The sequence below is a fragment of the Oncorhynchus nerka genome, linkage group LG9b (assembly GCF_034236695.1).
Source record: "Oncorhynchus nerka isolate Pitt River linkage group LG9b, Oner_Uvic_2.0, whole genome shotgun sequence".
NCBI classification, from domain to species: Eukaryota; Metazoa; Chordata; class Actinopteri; order Salmoniformes; family Salmonidae; genus Oncorhynchus; species Oncorhynchus nerka.
The window spans coordinates 24,802,789-24,822,879 of record NC_088424.1 but is presented as its reverse complement, the minus strand read 5'-3'; the positions used below and the strand labels follow the sequence as shown (position 1 = coordinate 24,822,879).

At 48.3% G+C, this 20,091-nt stretch overlaps 1 protein-coding gene across 3 annotated transcripts in view; it reads right to left on the bottom strand.

Moving 5' to 3' along the window:
• Window positions 1–20,091, bottom strand: part of LOC115114491 (histone-lysine N-methyltransferase 2C-like) — a 138,320-nt gene that overhangs the window by 26,018 nt on the left and 92,211 nt on the right. For all 3 annotated transcript variants that reach the window (XM_065013451.1, XM_065013452.1, XM_065013453.1), the window contains exons 20-42: window positions 18,964–19,070; window positions 18,775–18,849; window positions 18,153–18,365; window positions 17,482–17,604; window positions 16,903–17,028; window positions 16,550–16,680; window positions 14,879–15,092; window positions 14,660–14,752; window positions 14,341–14,388; window positions 13,234–13,380; window positions 13,054–13,086; window positions 12,795–12,911; window positions 12,400–12,550; window positions 8,883–9,130; window positions 8,651–8,724; window positions 8,019–8,252; window positions 5,787–7,763; window positions 5,233–5,543; window positions 3,465–5,074; window positions 3,117–3,295; window positions 2,807–2,870; window positions 2,368–2,600; window positions 234–2,075 (exon numbers count right to left, since the gene is read on the bottom strand). In XM_065013451.1, coding sequence (XP_064869523.1) covers window positions 234–2,075; window positions 2,368–2,600; window positions 2,807–2,870; window positions 3,117–3,295; window positions 3,465–5,074; window positions 5,233–5,543; window positions 5,787–7,763; window positions 8,019–8,252; window positions 8,651–8,724; window positions 8,883–9,130; window positions 12,400–12,550; window positions 12,795–12,911; window positions 13,054–13,086; window positions 13,234–13,380; window positions 14,341–14,388; window positions 14,660–14,752; window positions 14,879–15,092; window positions 16,550–16,680; window positions 16,903–17,028; window positions 17,482–17,604; window positions 18,153–18,365; window positions 18,775–18,849; window positions 18,964–19,070 — 8,350 coding nt within the window. The remainder of the gene's footprint in view (window positions 1–233; window positions 2,076–2,367; window positions 2,601–2,806; window positions 2,871–3,116; window positions 3,296–3,464; window positions 5,075–5,232; window positions 5,544–5,786; window positions 7,764–8,018; window positions 8,253–8,650; window positions 8,725–8,882; window positions 9,131–12,399; window positions 12,551–12,794; window positions 12,912–13,053; window positions 13,087–13,233; window positions 13,381–14,340; window positions 14,389–14,659; window positions 14,753–14,878; window positions 15,093–16,549; window positions 16,681–16,902; window positions 17,029–17,481; window positions 17,605–18,152; window positions 18,366–18,774; window positions 18,850–18,963; window positions 19,071–20,091) is intronic.

Genomic DNA, 20,091 nt, shown 5'->3' with positions numbered 1-20,091 from the left:
CACTGAACCAGACTCAGAGCCTACTTGGCTTGGCTGTGACTCACACTGGCTGCTCATCTACCTACATAGCAAGCTAGCGGTCACTGTGACTCAATAGAGGCTGGTGGAGGGAGAAATCGGAGGATAGACTTATTGTAATTAATGGAACTGGATCGTTCCATTTATTCCATCCCAACTGTTACAATGAGCCTTCACCACCTCCACTGCCGTGCCTCATCTACCAGACGACTCACCCCGTTGCTGTCCATGGAGCTCTGCCTTAGCAGCAGAGCCTTGCAGTCTGCATCCGCCTCCTCTTCCTCAGACCTCAGGCTCTTGTCTGACCGTTGGTGGAGAAGCCCTGGTCCATTAAGAGGCGTCTGCCTGTTCTTCAACAGGTGTTTGAGGAGCTCGTTGTTACTCCCAGATTCCCCTTTTGCTCCCCCGCCGTGGGAGGGGCTCTGTACTGCAGCTCCACCCTCCTCCTTCACCGTGCCCATCCCTGAGCCCATGTGCGAGGAGGTGCCATCTCTGGGTCCGTGGCACTCGGTGCTCTCAGTCTGCTCCAGCTTAATGTTGCTGAGGATGCGCTCCTGCTCCAGAGCTTGGGCCCTGGCTAGGGAGATGTCTGATGGGAGGCTACCCATCCCTACAGGCTGCCCAACACCACCCAGCCCTCCAGAGAGCTGCCTCTCCAGCTCTGAGTGGCTATGGCTGGGGGTAGAGGTGGAGGAGCCAAGTAAGGGGGACCTGGAAAGGTCTTGGTCCCCAAAAAGGTGGGCGTTGTTCCTGGTGGGTGTGGAGGATGTGTCTGACCGGCAGGGCGTCAGAGGGGCAGTCAGGTCAGAGCGCGGCGTGGACGGCGTTTTCACAGAATCTGCATCGTCATTGTCTTTCTTCTTCTTCCTGTTTCTTTTCTTCTTGCCATTCTCATCCGGGATGATGTTGGAGTAGAGCTGGATCAGAGACTGACCCGAGCCGGGGAAGTTGGAAGGCAGGGGCGTGGTGGAGTTGCCGCTCCCAAATGGAGGGCCTTCCCCGGGCATCTGTGGCATCACGCCTGGTCCGCTGAACCTCCGGGGTCTGTGTGGACCCTGGGCGAAGTTACCCTGTAGTACCATGTTATCAGGCCCAAAACCAGGTCCCATGTCCTGAGGAATCATCCCATTACCCATTATGGCCCTCCGGTCTCCGCCTTGTATGAAAGCCCCGGGAGGAGAGCCCATCCCTGGCTGCATGGGCTGCTGCAGGGGGAACATCGGTCCTAACTGCTGCATGAAGTCCTGGGGCAGCTCAGCATTGAAGAACGGCATCTGAGAGAGGGGCACCATGTTCCCCCCGTCAGGCCCCAGCATGCCTTGCTGTTCCATCTCCATGCGTTGTTTTAGGGCGCGCTGACGTTCTACTTCCTGCATTAGTTGGACCCTCTGCCTCTCCTGCTGCTCTCTCAGCCTCTCCCGACGCTCTCTCTCCTGGAAGCCCTCACTAAACGGGTTGTTGTCGTCAAACTTCAAACCGGAGCCCTGTGGGGGTTTGACCCCGCCGGGTTGAGGCTGAGGCTGGTTTTCCATGGGCATCTGCTGGGGCATTTGGGGAGGCATCTGCTGGGGCATTTGGGGAGGCATCTGCTGGGGCAGTTGGGGAGGCATCTGCTGGGGCATTTGGGGAGGAATCTGCTGGGGCATTTGGGGAGGAATCTGCTGGGGCATCTGTGGGGGCTTCTGAGGCAGGTTGCCCATGGGCAGTTGAGGCTGCTGAGCTGGATTTCCCATGGGAACCTGAGAGGGCATATTGGGTCCGCCCATGGGCATGGGAGCTCCAGGATGCCAGCCTGCTGGTGCGTTGGGCATGGGCATTCGTTTTGGGGGGGCGTTTGGCTGGCCTGGATGTATTGGCACCTGCTGCACCATGTGGTTCATAGATGGGTGGTTCATTGGAGGCCCACTTGGTACAATGCCGGCAGGGCCGCCTTGTATTGGTGGCATTCCTGGCACTGCTGCTGGCATCACAGTGGGAGGCATGCCACTGCCACCCTGCTGCTGCTTCACACCATACTCCTCGATCAGGTCAGCATGCTCTTTCTGCTGCTTCCGGATCTGAAAGGACAAGAACCAAAAATATATATTACATAAGAACATGGACAAACAGCTGGCAAGATAGACAATAACAATTCAACATTTGTATTGACATAATTCAATACATAATTATGACAATTACAAGGAGCTTTGAAAGGATGTTTGGTCAACTGAAGGAAAAAAAGTCAACATTTTGGTCTGGTCTCAAAACTTAGTTCCAAGCAAGGGCAGTTTGAGGGTTGAATTGAGGGCATAGCCTAGTGTTATGGTAAGACAGTGGTATAGTACTGATGAAGAAAGTGACATTACGTACCTGCTCCAGCTGTTTCTGCACTACACCCTGCTGCTCCGTCAAGTGTTTGAGCTGCTCTGCGTCCTCCTCAGGGAACTCCCTTCCAGCCTTCTTGGCCGTCCTCTGCTTGGCACACAGGGCCTTCTTGGACTTTCTGTGGGCGCCGATCTTCTCCTCCAGAAACTTCTGCTGCATTTGGAGCAGCTGCTGGGTCTCCTGGAGCCACTCCTCGTACTGAGTCCTCTGAGCATTGTCTGAGGGAAGCGACAGAGTGAGTTTTCCTAGTACTTATGTACATTAACAATATTTATTACAAAAGCATTTTGGGCTAAGCCTGGTAAAGCCAAGAAAATCAGATTTTTTTTTTTTTTTACAGATTTATACCATTATTGAACTATGGCTCATAAATCAAAAGGGTACATTTACTGACGATTGTGAATGTTAACAGAGGTGAACTTACTGACAAAACCTGGTCCAAAATTGGGAGGATTGGGCCTTGTCACTGAGGGTGTCAGCTTGCCATCCTGGTTTTGAAATAAACAAACAATGAATTGATGTTATAATTTGTGTTTTCCTAGTATGCTTTGTGTTTTCCTAGTATGCTTTGTGTTTTCCTAGTATGCTTTGTGTTTTCCTAGTATGCTTTGTGTTTTCCTAGTATGCTTTGTGTTTTCCTAGTATGCTTTGTGTTTTCCTAGTATGCTTTGTGTTTTCCTAGTATGCTTTGTGTTTTCCTAGTATGCTTTGTGTTTGAAAGACGACTCAGTTACCTGTCCAACGGCCTGTGGAGGAACAGGGGTGCTTTCAGGACATGGTGCCGCAGGACCAGGTTGAAACCTGTTTATGACAATTGGTGTCATCCCCATGTTGTTTTGAACCATGACTTTGTTGATGCCTTTCAGAGCGACCATCTTTGCTTTCATTATAGGGTCAGTGATGGCGTCAAAATCTGCAGACAAAAAAAAGTGTGGTCAGCAACTTGCCCATTACATAAGACACAAATTCCTCTATGCATATCACTGACATTTATACTGTTTACGACTCATATCGATGTGAAAGTGAATAACTCGTTTGAACTGGCATAAAGCATTTAGCCTAAACAAAAAATGTCTAGTTACCAATGTTGGGAAAAAAAGAGTCACTAGAGGAGCGTTGTCTGATCATGGCCTGCATCTGCCTCTGCTGCTGCTGCTCCTGCCTCTCCTGGTCCAGCAGGTCCTGTAGGAGGAGGGGCTGCTCCTCCAGCAGCAGGGGTCTGTGCCCCCCTGGCCCCGCCTGGCCCAATGTCTGGGCCAACAGGGCCTGCTGAGCCGGGGTCAACCCACTCTGGTCCATCTCAAAGGTAGACATGGATGCTTCTCCTTCTTCTTCTCCCCTGTTAGTTGGATCCATGGTTTGAGATCCCATACTAAATCCAGAGTTGTTCTGAGTGTCTTGGTTTGGCTGTGTCATAGAGTTACCACTGCCTTGATTGTCACAGGTGGAGTCCTCTGGTTGCTGCTTGATTAGTAAGCTAGAGAGTACTGGCGTGGAGGCAGAGAGCACTCCTGATTGCTTGTTAGTGTTTCCATCTGCTTGTTGCTCTGTCCTCTCATTGGACGTCTGAGACAGGTTGTCTTTGTCCTCCATTTTGATCTTATACTCGAAAGGCAGGGAGGAGGCGGAGCTCTGGCGGCAGTTCACTTCCTGTTTAACATCAGCTGTCTTCTCGGCCATTCCCTCTGACTTCCCCATTCCAGACGTCAAATTGGAGAAGGAAGATGCAGCACCGCCACAGCTAGAACTCCTCTTCTCAGACAAGGCCTTCTGGAAGTCACAGGCGTCGCTGTGGTCTTCCATGGGGTCATTAAGGTCCAGTTCCTCATTGAACAAGTCCTTCTTGACGTCGTCCAGGTCGGGGTCCGTGTACGCAATGATGTCGAACTTCCCCGACGTCAGGAAGTCGTCCAGGTGCAGGTCATTGGTCTCTAGGTCTAGGTCTTTGCCGTCTTCTTCCGGATCCAGATTTAGGTTGTCCAGATCGGCATCGACTAGGTCTTTCACCTCAACATCTTCCAGGTCTTTGACGGCCGATTCGTCTGTGTCCAGTTTGTCGTCCACTCCGTCATTGTTGTTAGCCATGGAGACTCCTCCCTGACCATCACTCTTCCCAGCAGAAGGCCCAGGTATCATCATGGAAGCTGACATACCCTGGATCTCGTTCGAAGCAGGCTGGCTCATGGACCTCATTAGCTGGGCTTGCCTTGGCATGGCTCCCCCTTGCATCTGGGCCTGCTGATGCTGGTGGAGGTTCTCAATGTTGGAGGACAGCTGGCCTTGGCTCATCTGCTGGTCCCCCATTGACTCCATCATCATCCTGGGGCCTTGGTTTGGAGGCAACCGGAATTCAAGCCCTCCCATGAAACCAGGAGGCCTCTGGGGCTGGAGGTCGGGATCCATGTTGTTCCCTTGCATGCCAGAGGACCCGAAAGGGAGACGAAGCCTGCTGTCAGGGGCTCTGTGTCTCAGCTCGATGAAAGGCTGGCCCATAATGTTGTGCTGTTGCATTGGCACACCACTAGGAGGGAAATGCTGGGGGAGCCCCATAGGGTTGCCCCCCATGGACTTGGCCATATCTACAGACATGGAGCGTCTCATCCCCGGGTGGATGTCCTGCATGGGGTGAGGGCCTCTGGGGAAGAACTCCTGGCTACCATGAGGTCCCGGTCCACCAGGTGGAAATGCAAACCTGAGCAATCGAAAGAAAAAATACATTTCAACACAGTTACCTCCGAAACATTCAATCTAGAATGACTCTGTTTTTTCGTAGACTAGAAATTCATGAGTCATACAAAAAATAAGGTCTTATTTATTAAGTCTATAAGGACAGTTATATCAGTTACAAACCTTGGCCCCTGATGTCTGATATTAGGATCACCCGAGTATTGTCCTATGGGGAACTGACCCTCATTAGGGAAAGGGCCTCGCTGATCCCCTGGGAAGGGTCCAGATCCAGGGAACCTCATTGGTCCGCTCATGGGGCCCGGCCCAGGGTAAGGTGGAGGGGGCCGGCTGAACATCTCGCCCTGTTGTCCGTGTCCCTCATGCGGCCAGGGTCGGGGTGTCCCAGGACCAGGGGCCATGATACCAGCGTTCTCCTGGCGGATGGCACTCCTCTGCTGCTGCTGCTTCAGGATCAGCTCTCGGATGCGTTGACGCTAAATAAAACAACACGAACTGTCAGACCTCCAACTAGATAATTCATGTTTCATGCCAGAACTCTACTGAATATTTGATTGAAAAAAAAAGTGATTGAAATGTATTAGCTATTAATCACCGTGGCTTCAAGCTTGCCAAGGGATACAAATGTTAATTTAAGTGAATACTGAAACGGGTGAAATTTATCTGGAAGATAATACTTTAAATGAAGATAAGAGCAGTTTAAATAGTCTCAGTCCTACCTGTTTGAGTCTCTCCTCACTGTCGGCCAGAGAAACACTCTGAACCTCAGAGGGGGTTCCAGGCATCTGGGAGGGGTTTTGCAGCTGTCCTCCAGGGTCCTGGCCTTGCTGCTCCTTCATATCTGGTCTGTCTGCTGGCTGTGGACGTGGGGTCATGGGCGCCTGCTCGTAAGGATCATGGATAGGCGTCTGGTTGGGCCGTCTGGACGGCGATGGAGAAAATCCCTCATCGGCTATCCCACCGTGATGCTTTGGTGTCTGTGACCCAGGGTGTGGAAAGGGAGCATCTTGGAGCCTAACGCTTTGAGGAGGGGAGAAGGGATCCTGGTTCCCCATGGGACCAGGCCTCTGCCCCTGCAGTCTACTCAGCCTGTCAGACCCCATCCCTGGCTGCGGGGTGCTTGAAGTCTGGGCGTACGGGTCATTCAGCATAGGCCTGGGGGTCTGGGAGAACATGTCACCACTCAAAGGCCTGGGGGTTCCAGGTTGACTAGCGTAGGGATCCATGGGGGCTAGTCTCTGGTTGCCTGGGGACTTTGAGAACCTGGGGGGCCGAGGGGTACCAGGTTGCTGTGTGTAGGGATCCATGGAGTGCCCGGGGGACATCCTCTGACCGGGGGGCTGGGGGTGTGGGTGAGGGTGGTGGAAATGGTTCATACCAGGGCGAGGGGTGTTGGGCTGCTGGGAATAAGGGTCAGAGGATTGGCTGTAGTTGTCGTTTGGACGAGGAGTGCCTGGAGGTCGAGCATAGCCGGACTCAAAGAATGGTCTGTTTCCAGGAAGTTGGCTGATAAGGTCATTCATAGGTCTAGGGGTACCTGGCATCTGAGCATAGGGGTCTGATGAGGGTCCTGGGGGTTGGGCAAAGGGGTCATATGTGAAGTGGTCGGGCCTTGGAGTAGAGGGAGCATGGGCGTAAGGGTTTCGGTTGGGTAACTGTGCCATTGGGCCGGGCTGGGGGAAGGGGTGGCCCTGGGTATGGTGCTGGGCCATCCTCGGTGGACTGGTGAAGCTATCATGAGGTCGAGGGGTCAGAGGGGCCTGAGCGTAGGGGTCTCCCTGCTGAGAGAACCGGTCTGGGGGATGAGGCATTGGTCTGTTGAAGGGGTCCTGGGCCTGGGGTGGAGGCATGGGGGTCTTGAACAAAGACTGAGGGACTGAGCCCTGCTCGTTGCTCCCCGGGATGGGAGCTAACAGAGGTCTGGAGTAAGGGTCTGACAGGATCATCCTGTTTTGAGCCATCCGTTGGTAGGCCTCTTGGCGGATCATGGGTCTAGAGTAAGGGTCTCCACGCACTGGAGAGCCTATCAGGGGCCTTCCCTGGGGACCCTGGTTGACTCTGGGTGGGCACATAGGCTTTAGGAAGGGGTCAATGTCCCCAGAAACAGGCCTGGGGGTGTCAGGGGGCTTGGCATAGGGATCCATCTCCCTACTCATAGACGTGGGGGAGCCGAAAGCCTCATGAGCCGGAGACGTGAGCCTCCCTCTGTCCTGTTGCTCCATCAAAGAGGTGGGAGACTTGCCAGACTCCATGGACATCCTGCGACACGCGCTGGGCCCCAGAGTTGGAGGTCTAGGGGTCCCTACCATCTTGGCATAGGGGTCCCAGGGAGAGGAGGGTCTGGAGCTGGATGAGCCAGGGGAGAACACCTGGGGCGACTGGGGCTGAGAGGACCCCCCTGAAGGAGGGGGAGGAGGGGGCCGCAGGAACACATCTTCAGGGGGCCCCGAGGTGGGCGTCACTGGGAGTTGACGTTGGATGAAGCCCTCTTTCCCCCCGGTGCTGTGCTGCATGGGGGACATGCTGCCGTTGCTACCGTGCTGGGAGGAAGGACTCTGGTTGCCGCTGTTGTTACCGTCTCCCTCCGACTGGCTGCCTGACTGCTGTTGCTGCTGCTGCAGCTGCTCATTCTTCACCTGCTCCAGCTTCTGGGTGGCTTCGATCTTGGCTTGCTGCCTGCTTTTCTGTCTCATTTGCTGTTGTAGGAACAGGATGAAAAGGCAAAACATGTTTTAGTCTTTCAAATAGTAACCTGAACAAGCAATGCATGTTTGCTTAGCACCCTAAATCCCAAAAGACCAACAAGGAGACTATTTAACTACTGTGTTTGGTTTTTTTTGGATGGGGAGAAGACTTCCTAAACTGCATCTGAACTGGTTGCTTCTCACACACACTAGCATACTAACCTGCCTGCACACACTATTACCTCACCTCTCTGAATACAACCTTACCTGTCTAAACTTCCACTCTTGCTCATGCTCTGACTCTTTGGGTTTCAAAGGGTCCTTAAAGAGCAAGTCTGTGTCTAGCGGTATGTTGGGGTCAAACACCTCGTCGGGAGGCTGCAGTGAGGCCGGGGGCAGCTGGGACAGCGGCAGCTGCTGCGACTGCTGCCTCTTCAGACTCTCGTTGGACATCTGAACCTTGTTGATGCGCAGAGCAGCCCTGTTGTCCCTCGCTTTTTGCTGCAGAGCAAAATCAGTCGCAGACACAAACAGAATAAATCATTTCAGTTGGTGCCATGGAAACCTTAGGAGACTATTACTAGTTTGTTTTATTCAGTAGATTTTTTTACCAAGTGCATGTCCTTAAAACATGGCTTCTGCCAGATAAAATTACTTCTCCTGAACGTAATTACAGGTTCTGTGTGAGGTTAACGCTGAGAACTGTGGTTCTTCTGTTAATCGGGTCATCTGTGAACGGCTGGATTTGAAATAGCACTGGCTTTTTCAAAAAATGATTTAAAACTTTTAGTCTGACATAAAAAAAAAAACAGATCAGACTAAATTATTTGGGATTCTCACATTTCCAATGGATGTCTACTGGGGACAATGTAATCTAAGCAGAATTAAAGGCATCTTACCACATACGGGGCCCTGTCTTGCGAACTTGCTTTCCTCCACAGCTTTGCAATCTGTTTGACTCTTGTAGACCAGTCTAAAGTGACAATATTTTTTAAAATATTAGACCAACAACATGCTTGCAGCTCAAGAAGGACATCTGATATCATCTTCAATTCTCATACCATCTTCAATTGTAAATTAAGTCATGGTAATGGCTGGATATGCACAAAGATGTGACTGTGACACACACACCTGGGAACTCATCCTTGAGGCTGGGGAAGTTGACATTGGTGTAGAGGACAGGGGCCACAGTGGCTAGTTCCCCCAGAGTCTCCTCCTTCTCCCACTTCAGTGTGCTCCTCTGGGCATTGGACATGGCCTCCGCCTCGCCCCCCTCAGCACCAGGAAGAGGGGTGGGGCCTGGTCCACTGTGGACAGGGCCAGGAGCCCCCTGCCACGAACCCACTGCCTCTCTGGCCATCTGATTAAACTTCCTGTCCCTATAGGAAGGACACAAGAATACGAATTTGAGAAATATACAGGACCAGTCAAAAGTTTGGACACACCAAATCATTCAAGGGTTTTTTCTTTATTCTTTACATTGTAGAATAATAGTGAAGACATCACAACTATTAAATAGTACATATGGAATCATGTAAGTAACCAAAACAGTGTTCCACTAAATATATTTGAGATTCTTCAAAGTAGGCACCCTTTGCCTAGAAGATAGCTTTGCACACTCTTGGCATTCTCTCAACTAGTTTCATGAGGTAGTCACCCGGAATGAATTTCAATTAACAGGTGTACCTCGTTAAAAGTGAATTTGTGAAATATATTTCTTCTTAATGCGTTTGAGGGGGTATACAGAAGATAGCCCTATTTGGTAAAAGTCCATATTCCGGCAAGAACAGCTCAAATAAGCAAAGAGAAACGACAGTCCATAATAACTAAGACATGAAGGTCAGTCAATGCGGAAAATTTCAAGAACATTGAAACCACAAATAAATGCTTCACAGAGTTCAAGTAACAGACACATCTCAACATCAACTGTTCAAAGGAGACTGCATGAATCAGGCCTTCATGGTCGATTGCTGCAAAGAAACCACTACTAAAGGACACCAATAAGAAGAAGAGACTTGCTTGGGCTAAGAAACACGAGCAATGGACATTAGCAATGGAAATCTGTCCTTTGGTCTGACGAGCTCAAATTTGCGATTTTTGATTCCATCCAGCGTGTCTTTGTGAGACGCGGTGTGGATGAACGGATAGTCTCTGCATGTGTGGTTCCCAACGTAAAGCATGGAGGAACTGAAACGGTCTGTGATTTATTTAGAATTCAAGGCACACTTAACCAGCATGGCTGCCACAGCATTCTGCAGCGATATGCCATTCCATCAGGTTGGTGCTTGTTGGGACTATCATTTGTTTTTCAACAGGACAATGACCCAAAACACACCTCCAGGCAGTGTAAGGGCTATTTGACCAATAAGGAGAGTGATGGAGTGCTGCATCAGATGACCTGGCCTCTACAATCACCCGACCTCAACCCAATTGGGATGGTGAAGGAATGCCAAGAGTGTGCATACAGTAGCTGTCATCAGGGCAATGGGTGAAGAATATAAAATATATTTTTGATTTGTTTAACACTGTTTTGGTTACTACATGATTCCATATGTGTTATTTCATGGTTTTGATGTCTTCACTATTATTCTACAATGTAAAAAATAGTAGAAATAATGAAAAGTAGGTGTGTCCACACTTTTGACTGGTACTGTACAAAAAAAACATGTAGTTATCATTTTCATTGTTTGGTAGAGCACAAGCTTCCTCCAGTAACTGAGTCACTAGCAATGCTTGCAATTTGAGGTGTTTGAATCATGTAGTTATGCTACATAATGTGTACTTACTATGACTGAGATATGTGGTTGTCCCGCCTATCTATCTTAAGATGAATGCACTAACTGTAAGTTGCTCTGGATAAGAGCGTCTGCTAAATGACTAAAATGTAAATGTTAGGCAGATACCTTCAAATACTAATCCGGCATGTACAGTGCCTTGCGAAAGTATTCGGCCCCCTTGAACTTTGCGACCTTTTGCCACATTTCAGGCTTCAAACATAAAGATATAAAACTGTATTTTTTATTATTATGAAGAATCAACAACAAGTGGGACACAATCATGAAGTGGAACGACATTTATTGGATATTTCAAACTTTTTTAACAAATCAAAAACTGAAAAATTGGGCGTGCAAAATTATTCAGCCCCTCTACTTTCAGTGCAGCAAACTCTCTCCAAAAGTTCAGTGAGGATCTCTGAATGATCCAATGTTGACCTAAATGACTAATGATGATAAATACAATCCACCTGTGTGTAATCAAGTCTCCGTATAAATGCACCTGCACTGTGATAGTCTCAGAGGTCCGTTAAAAGCGCAGAGAGCATCATGGAGAACAAGGAACACACCAGGCAGGTCCGAGATACTGTTGTGAAGAAGTTTAAAGCCGGATTTGGATACAAAAAGATTTCCCAAGCTTTAAACATCCCAAGGAGCACTGTGCATGCGATAATATTGAAATGGAAGGAGTATCAGACCACTGCAAATCTACCAAGACCTGGCCGTCCCTCTAAACTTTCAGCTCATACAAGGAGAAGACTGATCAGAGATGCAGCCAAGAGGCCCATGATCACTCTGGATGAACTGCAGAGATCTACAGCTGAGGTGGGAGACTCTGTCCATAGGACAACAATCAGTCGTATATTGCACAAATCTGGCCTTTATGGAAGAGTGGCAATAAGAAAGCCATTTCTTAAAAATATCCATAAAAAGTGTTGTTTAAAGTTTGCCACAAGCCACCTGGGAGACACACCAAACATGTGGAAGAAGGTGCTCTGGTCAGATGAAACCAAAATTGAACTTTTTGGCAACAATGCAAAACGTTATGTTTGGCGTAAAAGCAACACAGCTCATCACCCTGAACACAACATCCCCACTGTCAAACATGGTGGTGGCAGCATCATGGTTTGGGCCTGCTTTTCTTCAGCAGGGACAGGGAAGATGGTTAAAATTGATGGGAAGATGGATGGAGCCAAATACAGGACCATTCTGGAAGAAAACCTGATGGAGTCTGCAAAAGACCTGAGACTGGGACGGAGATTTGTCTTCCAACAAGACAATGATCCAAAACATAAAGCAAAATCTACAATGGAATGGTTCAAAAATAAACATATCCAGGTGTTAGAATGGCCAAGTCAAAGTCCAGACCTGAATCCAATCGAGAATCTGTGGAAAGAACTGAAAACTGCTGTTCACAAATGCTCTCCATCCAACCTCACTGAGCTCGAGCTGTTTTGCAAGGAGGAATGGGAAAAAAATTCAGTCTCTCGATGTGCAAAACTGTGGGACACAATAGAGACATACCCCAAGCTGTAATCGCAGCAAAAGGTGGCGCTACAAAGTATTAACTTAAGGGGGCTGAATAATTTTGCACGCCCAATTTTTCAGTTTTTGATTTGTTAAAAAAGTTTGAAATATCCAATAAATGTCGTTCCACTTCATAATTGTGTCCCACTTGTTGTTGATTCTTCACAAAAAATACAGTTTTATATCTTTATGTTTGAAGCCTGAAATGTGGCAAAAGGTCGCAAAGTTCAAGGGGGCCGAATACTTTCGCAAGGCACTGTATGACATAGCATTCATTACAGTTTGTCAGATCATTATGTGGATAGAGAGAGTGCTTTCCAGGGCAAGGTAAGTTTTGCAGTTAGTACCTTGGATTGTCAGTGAAAGGCATGCGGTGGAGGGGGGAGAAGTTATCTGGGATACATGATTCTGCTCCGGGATGGGTCGGATTCAGAGGGAATCGTTGGTTAGGTCCCATCAGCCCGTTTATCATTGGCATCCGTGGAAACATGGCATTCCCTGTATGGAAAAACAAATTATTATATCTTTGCATTACTTTGGGCAAACCATGCTCACGTGACAAGCAACCTCACCTGAGACCTGAATATTTGCATTGGCTCCCAGAGCTAATGCCTAGGCTTTATCTCAGTGGGCTGTTTTGTGGTACACTGAAGACCCAGCTGGTCACATAGGTCTGATAAAATATTCAGATAAGAGCAAAAGACTGCCAGTAACTGCTACAGGATCAATATAGGTATCATACCTGCATGTGGGTGTGTCAGGCTGGCTCCAGGTGGGCCGTGGGGGTGAGGCAGCTGTGGTGGATGGCTGGGGCTCAGGACGGCAGTGAACAGGTCCTCCACGTCCTTCCCCTCCAGCTCTATGGGGGGCACCAACAGAGACAACACAGTTAAAACGGATAGAGAAAGATAATACTAACTTTCGGTTATGTTTAACCCTGGTTCTCTGAAGGAGAGGAACGGACAGAGTGATTACAAAAATAGTGGTTACTAATAACCAACCTGGTATTTTGTAGAGTTTGCTGAGAATCGATTCTAAAACCAGAAGAAAAATAGATTATTTACCTCAGTAAATGGATACTCAGTGATCAGAGCTATACCAAGAAGTGAAGTGTCTATGTGGGTTCTGAAAAACAGATGTCAGCACAAGACCTGGTGTTGACCACCAGGCCCCTTACTGACCGTCAGCCATCTCCAGACCGTCAGCCATCTCCATCTCTGGACTGAGGATCCCGTCCAGATGTTCATCTGGGAGAGTACGGAGTGGCCTCCTGCCGGACTGAGACTGCGCTGGGGAGCTGTCTGTCAGGGGTCCAATGTCCAGACCAGCTGAGGAAACACACACATATGTACACACACAGACACATACAAAACACACATTGAATAACAAACGTGTTAGCAAAGATACACACTAACAACTATGCAAGGTAGATGGACTTCAAAGAATACTGCAATCAATCTGTGATTCTGTGTTTATTGTATATAATGTAGATTAAAACATGTATCCTTCAGCAATTTTAATTAGAACTTTGTCTAGCTGATAAACTTTGAATCTCATTTGAATAAAATAAGGGGAATATCTGCATTGTGTGGAAATTAAATGAAGATGATAACGGTGCTAGCTTAGCAGGATTACTCATGAAGGCTATCCTTTGAGATTAATCTCTGAATCTCAACACAATCTCTACTATCCTCTCAACATCAGGACGACTGCTGCAAACTGAGCTACCAATACTTTTTATTTAATCAAATAAATACTGAGGGAATCTTAAGTATTTACTGAGAAAGAACAAAGGAAGCATAGTTGCTAAGCCATTCTCCACCAATCACAGAGCAGGGACGAGAGAGACTGAGACCTTCGGTGTCATCACTATATTGAAGGCCACTCACCAAGGCCTCTCATTCTCTCTAAATCGTTTGCCTCTAAATTGTTCATTTTCTGAGTTTGAATAGAGAGCCAGTCCTTGACCGATTGTTTCAGTGAGAATCTGAATCACTCTCACGTTTCTAAAGTCAGTTTGCCTTGAATGTCACAAACTGAACCAAAAACCAAACAAAGGATGGGGACACCTTTTATATGTGAGAGGCTATTGTTGACATGAGAGCATGCATGTAAAGATGAGCCCAAAGAAGCACTCTCACACCCCAATGTGCGGACGCATACACTCACACACACACGTCCCAACTTCCTAGAATCGAGCGATGAAGTCAGCCTAATTAAAAAGCTTGCCACAGAAACGGTAAATGAATGCGAATGTACTATTGCTACTAATGCCATGGAGCCCTTACCAAAAGGAGGAGGTGAGGTGTCAACCTGGAAATGGAAAAAATCAAGACCTACAGAAACAGAACCCAAATCAAGACACAATATGAGTGAATAAAACAGAGTGGAGACAGAGCAAGGAAACCAAACTGAAACCAAACAAAAACGCACAAAACACACCTGAAACAACGTCAAATAAAGATCAAACAAAACACAAGATGTCCAAAATAATTATGAAAAGTATGTGACAAGAGAAAGTGACATTTTGAAAAGACAGACGGCAAGACATCTCAGGCTAGCAGTAAACTCCTCCCACGATGACAGCCTCAGAGATCAGTGACATACCAGAGTCACCTGTCTGTTTCCCCAGCATTCCCAGGAGATCTGCATCCGTATTGAGAACCTCCGACAGATCCACTAGAGGTTCTTCAGAGGGCTCTGTGGATGAGAAGACAAGACAGTCAGGAACCACAGCATGGATCAATGGAAAAGAGTGCGTGTGTGTGAGCGTGCGAGCATGTGTGTGAGTGTCTGTGTCTCTATGTGTATCTGTGTAGTACATACGAGGTCCTGGTGGTCTGGTGGGTCTGGACGTGCCCGAGGTCACACTGAGGAGGGGGTACGAGGAGGGGTCCAGGAAGCTGGTGGTGGGTTGCTTCCTGTCCCTCTGGGGCCCGGCTCCAGCCCTTGCTTGGCCCTCCTCCATTAGGCCAGACTCCACCGCCTGTTGCCTGCTCTGCTTGCTCTTATCCAGCAGGTCCTTACCGAAGAACGCCTCCTAGACAACACAGCATGGGTCAATTCTCCATAGACACACCATACTTCAAGATAACTGACAACCTTTGATATCTCCCACCTTTTATCAAGAGGCACAGAAACATGATCCATCCCTTCTGTTTGTATTTATTCTTTTTTTATATGCTATGCAGAACAAAGTTGACAAGGAGACGCATTGAGGCAAACACTTCTGCTGCTTTTGCCAATAGTCGTGTCAGTGGACTCTCTCTCTCTACCAGTGTAGATGGATCTACGTAGCTATCTCCCCATCAGCAATGTCTTATCTCTCCAGCGGATGGACACATGACTGCTGAGCCAAACCACTGTGCTGGGACATTAAAAGCCTAGTTTACCATTTAAATCATTAATCCAATGTGCTCCTCCTCTGTGTTGGGTGTCGGGGCCCTTTAGGTTTTACTTGGTCTCTGGGCCTGGCCCTCCTGCTGTGGAGTACAGACCAGCAGTGACAGATGCCCATGGCTTAATGCACCTCCTCACATCTCATCTGTTTCGGGCCAACACAAGGTGACATAGAGCTCAGGGTTTGAGACGAGAGAGGAAGGGAGGGAGAGAGATAAATAGAGAGTGAGGGAGAGAGATAGATAGCGATAGAGAGAGACTGGGGAGAGAGAGAGAGAGAGAGAGAGGAACTCACGGCGCCCCCAACAGCTTCCCTCCCCAACCGCCTTCCCTCCCCAACCACCCCCACTCCCCAACAAATGGCACTAACCTTTCCTACTAGCACTGACTTTGCTGATTAATACTTGAGGGAAAATGTTCTTGATACGTTTGTGATATGTTGTCTCACCTAGCTATCTTAAGACGAATGCATTAATTGTAAGTCGCTTGGAATAAGACTGCTAAATAACAAAACATTTATGTAAACGTAATGCATCGATTCCCAACCCAAACCGAGGTCATTTGGAGAGGAAGAGTAGTAGAGGATGTAAAGCTACCCACTCAGGGTAACGCCTGTAGGCATTCTCTCCTACTTTAAGAAAGCACAAAGACGGGGCTGCCGTCTCCAATGGTCCATCTTTAAGTTGTTGCCAGGCAGTATGCCGAGTATTATCTGTATTCTCAGGCCTCCCATTGGGTGAGATAACTACTTTTTATGTAAATGCAACATGACGTTCCAGGCTGTCAGGGTGCTACTGCATCTATGAATGGTTGCCTCGATTTTTAAATACAGAAAATGGTTGACATTTGGATTGGCAGCTTATTCAGACAATTATTTATCTGCATATGGAGGATCCTAAGATGTTTTTTGCAGCAAGACAGCCTCTACTCCAAACACTTTGCCTACCAAATTGCTGTGTTGCCTGATTGTAACGTTATAATTATGAAAGGAAATCATGGCTGCACATATTCCCTCAGTTCTAAAAACAACAAGACATCTTCCAAATCACATAAACCCTGAGACAAATGTCGGAGTCATAATGTAGATGTGGGACTGACCTGCAGGTAGGTGGGAAAGGCCTCCTCTAGCTTGGTTTTCTTCTTCCTATAGCGTTTCTTAATCTTCTCTGGGGCCTCCAGCCCAGGGGGAGTCTGTTCCAAAGGGGTGTCAGGCAGCACCTCTCCCCAGCCTGCAGTAGGGGCAGAACATTTGGATCAGAATCTTGTCCTTAAAAAATATAGAATCTGTTTATTAGGTTTATGTATTCTACAAGAAAACAAAAATCACGAGCACCAATGATTAAAACAGGAGTCATTTTCCTATTTGTACAACAGAGGTAGAAATAGGATATTCAGGCAAAAGCATTTGAAGATGCATTGGACTTGGGTAGATGAGTTGTGTGAAAACTGACCCTCCTCCTTCCCTGTGGGGGGTTCAGAAACAGAGCCAGAGGAATCCTTCCTGCTCAGGGATCGTTTGGCCTTGCCTGGGCCCTGACCTGGACGGCTCCGCTGGCGCACCATGAAGCCACCGATGCCTGAGAAAAAGATGTTCAACAATGAACCAACACAACTAACAATCACTCCATACTCTCCAACTGTTCAGTGAAAAGCTTATAAACAAATTGGGGGAGATAAGATTGCTGGTTCTTAGTAAAATAAAATAATAAATATCCAAATTGTCATAGGGAACTTTTATTAGAATGCTACTGATCTCGGTTCAATTTGGAAATTGGTGTTGGGAGGAAAACGAACACGTGGGTCTTCTTCTTGGTGGTTTAATAAAGCACGGATCAATGCTTTTCACTAGATAAGGAAACATCTTTAATCCAGACTACAGAAAACACCATTTATAACCCCCGGAATGAGCCCTCTTTCTTTCTTTGCTTCCAAGGCCTTGTCTTGTCATCCCTGAGCTTGGCTAGCTGTGCGGCACGTACTGCACCATTTCACGCTCCAGAGGAGCTGTCTCCTCCAATCAGGTGCCCTACCCGGCCGGTACGGCTTCCTCTTCCTCTTCTTGCTGTCGTCGGCCCCCTTGGACTTGTCTTCTGCTGGCTCTCGCTCCGGGCTCGAGTCAGACTTCCCCTCGCAGTCCAGCGAGAGGTCCGTCTCTGCGAGTGAGTGAATGAGTGAGAGGTGATGAGCAGACAGACAAGGGGAAGTACCCAGCAGTCTGCAGACTGGACCAACAGACCCCCCCCCCCCGCCCCCAAGCAACAGCACCCAGGGTCAATTCAATTTCAACTCCAGTCATCTTCAAGAGATTAACCTAATTGAACTTCTGGAATTTTCCATTTTGGGAATTTACCTTATAATTAAGTGCACCCCCAACTCTAACCCACCACCTATTCGTCTGCTGTCAAGAGTCATGTGAATTTGAGAATGTGAAGGACTACTGCCATTTCAGAGGAAAGGTGCTTCTTAATCCAGGACTAGTGTTAATTTGTGTACAGGAAACTGGTCCATAGTGTTTTCTGACAAGCTTGTTGTATTTAAAGTCAGGCCCCTCTGGTTACATTCTCAAGACAAACAATGACAATGCCTAAACTGCATATGTTTTGTAAAAGGGGCCTTATTTATTGTTTTGTTTTTGCTGTATACTGAGCTGGGGGTAAGATCCATTAAACTATTGTGAAAAAAAATCTATAAAGTCAGGCACCTCTGTGGTCCTCCATGTCCTCGTCCCGGGAGTGTTCTGACAGCAGGTCCAGGGGGGCCTGCAGCACTGCCACACTATTCTGGTTGATGATCTTCAGCTTCAGCTTGGGCTTGGGTTTCCTACGCCGCGACGCAGGGGCCGACAGGCTCTGGAGCTGACACCGGCCCGACTCCGTCAGACACACACCGTCCTGAGTGTACGTCCTCGCCAAGTCTGAAAGGCACAAGCACACACACACACACACACACAACTCACACGGTTATGGTAATGTATGATGGCCCTAGATGAACTGGAATGAATGAATGTACTGGATTGTCCAAGTTGATTGAAAGTTGTTTTCAAGATATGTAACCTTTGCATCATATGATGCTGTGTTTGCATCATACAGGGATGATTTCTGTATATTGAAAGTTACAGATCTTGAAAACTTGATTGCTGACAAGCAAAATATGTTGGGTCTATGTCAACCATGCACTAATAAAACAAATACCAAAAGATAGTTTTTGGGTGGAGTTTTCCTTTAAGTTGAAGAGTTAAAAAGCCACTCTGAGATGAAGATATCTCTCAATCGACAATAAATATCTAGAAGAAATATCTAAAAACACAAAAGGCTTCTTCTTACCCATTTCTTTAGCCTTTGTGACAACTTGCGTCATAGCTGCCGGCTCAATGGAGTCTCTGGCCTTGGACACTAGTGCTGTTGATGCAGTGAAGAGGGACACAAAAGCCAATGATTAATTGGCTGCAGCCTGCAAGGCTCAGATAGTGTAGCAAGGTTTCAGAAGGCTATACTGTAGCTAGTAGTCCTTACCCTTGGAGGTCTTGTGGACACGGCACATGGTGCAGTCAAAGCTGCTGTCTGCTGCTTTCTCCACATCCTCTTCCGAATGGAGACCCTGGCAGGAACCATGGATCCATCTATGGGAGAGGAAGAAGAGGGAGAAGAGGTTGGGGTTACGACAGAGGGACAACGGGGTTGGGGTTAAGGGTACCATATAGGGGCAGGAAGAGAAGGGGGTTGGGGTTAATGGTACCATAAAGGGGCAGGAGGAGAAGGGGTTAAGGGTACCATGAAGGGGCAGGAGGAGAAGGGGGCTAAGGGTACCATAAAGTGGCAGGAGGAGAAGGGGTTGGGGTTAAGGGTACCATAAAGGGGCAGGAGAGGAAGGGGTTAAGGGTACCATGAAGGGGCAGGAGGAGAAGGGGTTGGGGTTAAGGGTACCATAAAGGGGCAGGAGGAGAAGGGGTTGAGGTTACGGGTACCATGAATGGGCAGGAGGAGAAGGGGGTTGATATTAAGGGTACCATAAAGGGGCAAGGTAAGAAGGGGTTGGGGTTAAGGGTACTATAAAGTGGCAGGAGGAGAAGGGGGTTAAGGGAACCATAAAGGGGCGGGAGGAGAAGGGGGCTAAGGGTACCATAAAGGGGCAGGAGGAGAAGGGGTTGGGATTAAGGGAACCATAAAGGGGCAGGAGGAGAAGGGGTTGGAGTTAAGGGTACCATAAAGCGGCAGGAGGAAAAGGGGGTTGGAGTTAAGGGTACCATAAAGGGGCACGGTAAGGAAGGGGTTGGGGTTAAGGGTACCATAAAGTGGCAGGAGGAGAAGGGGTTGGGGTTAAGGGTACCATAAAGGGGCAGGAGGAGAAGGGGTTGGGGTTAAGGGTACCATAAAGGGGCAGGAGGAGAAGGGGTTGGGGTTAAGGGTACCATGAATGGGCAGGAGGAGAAGGGGGTTAAGGGTACCATAAAGGGGCAGGAGAAGGGGGTTAAGGGTACCATGAAGGGGCAGGAGTGGAAGGGGGTTAAGGGTACCATAAAGGGGCAGGGGAGAAGGGGTTTGGGGTTAAGGGAACCATAAAGGGGCAGGAGGAGAAGGGGTTGGGGTTAAGGGTACCATAAAGGGGCAGGAGGAGAAGGGGGTTGGGGTTAAGGGTACCAT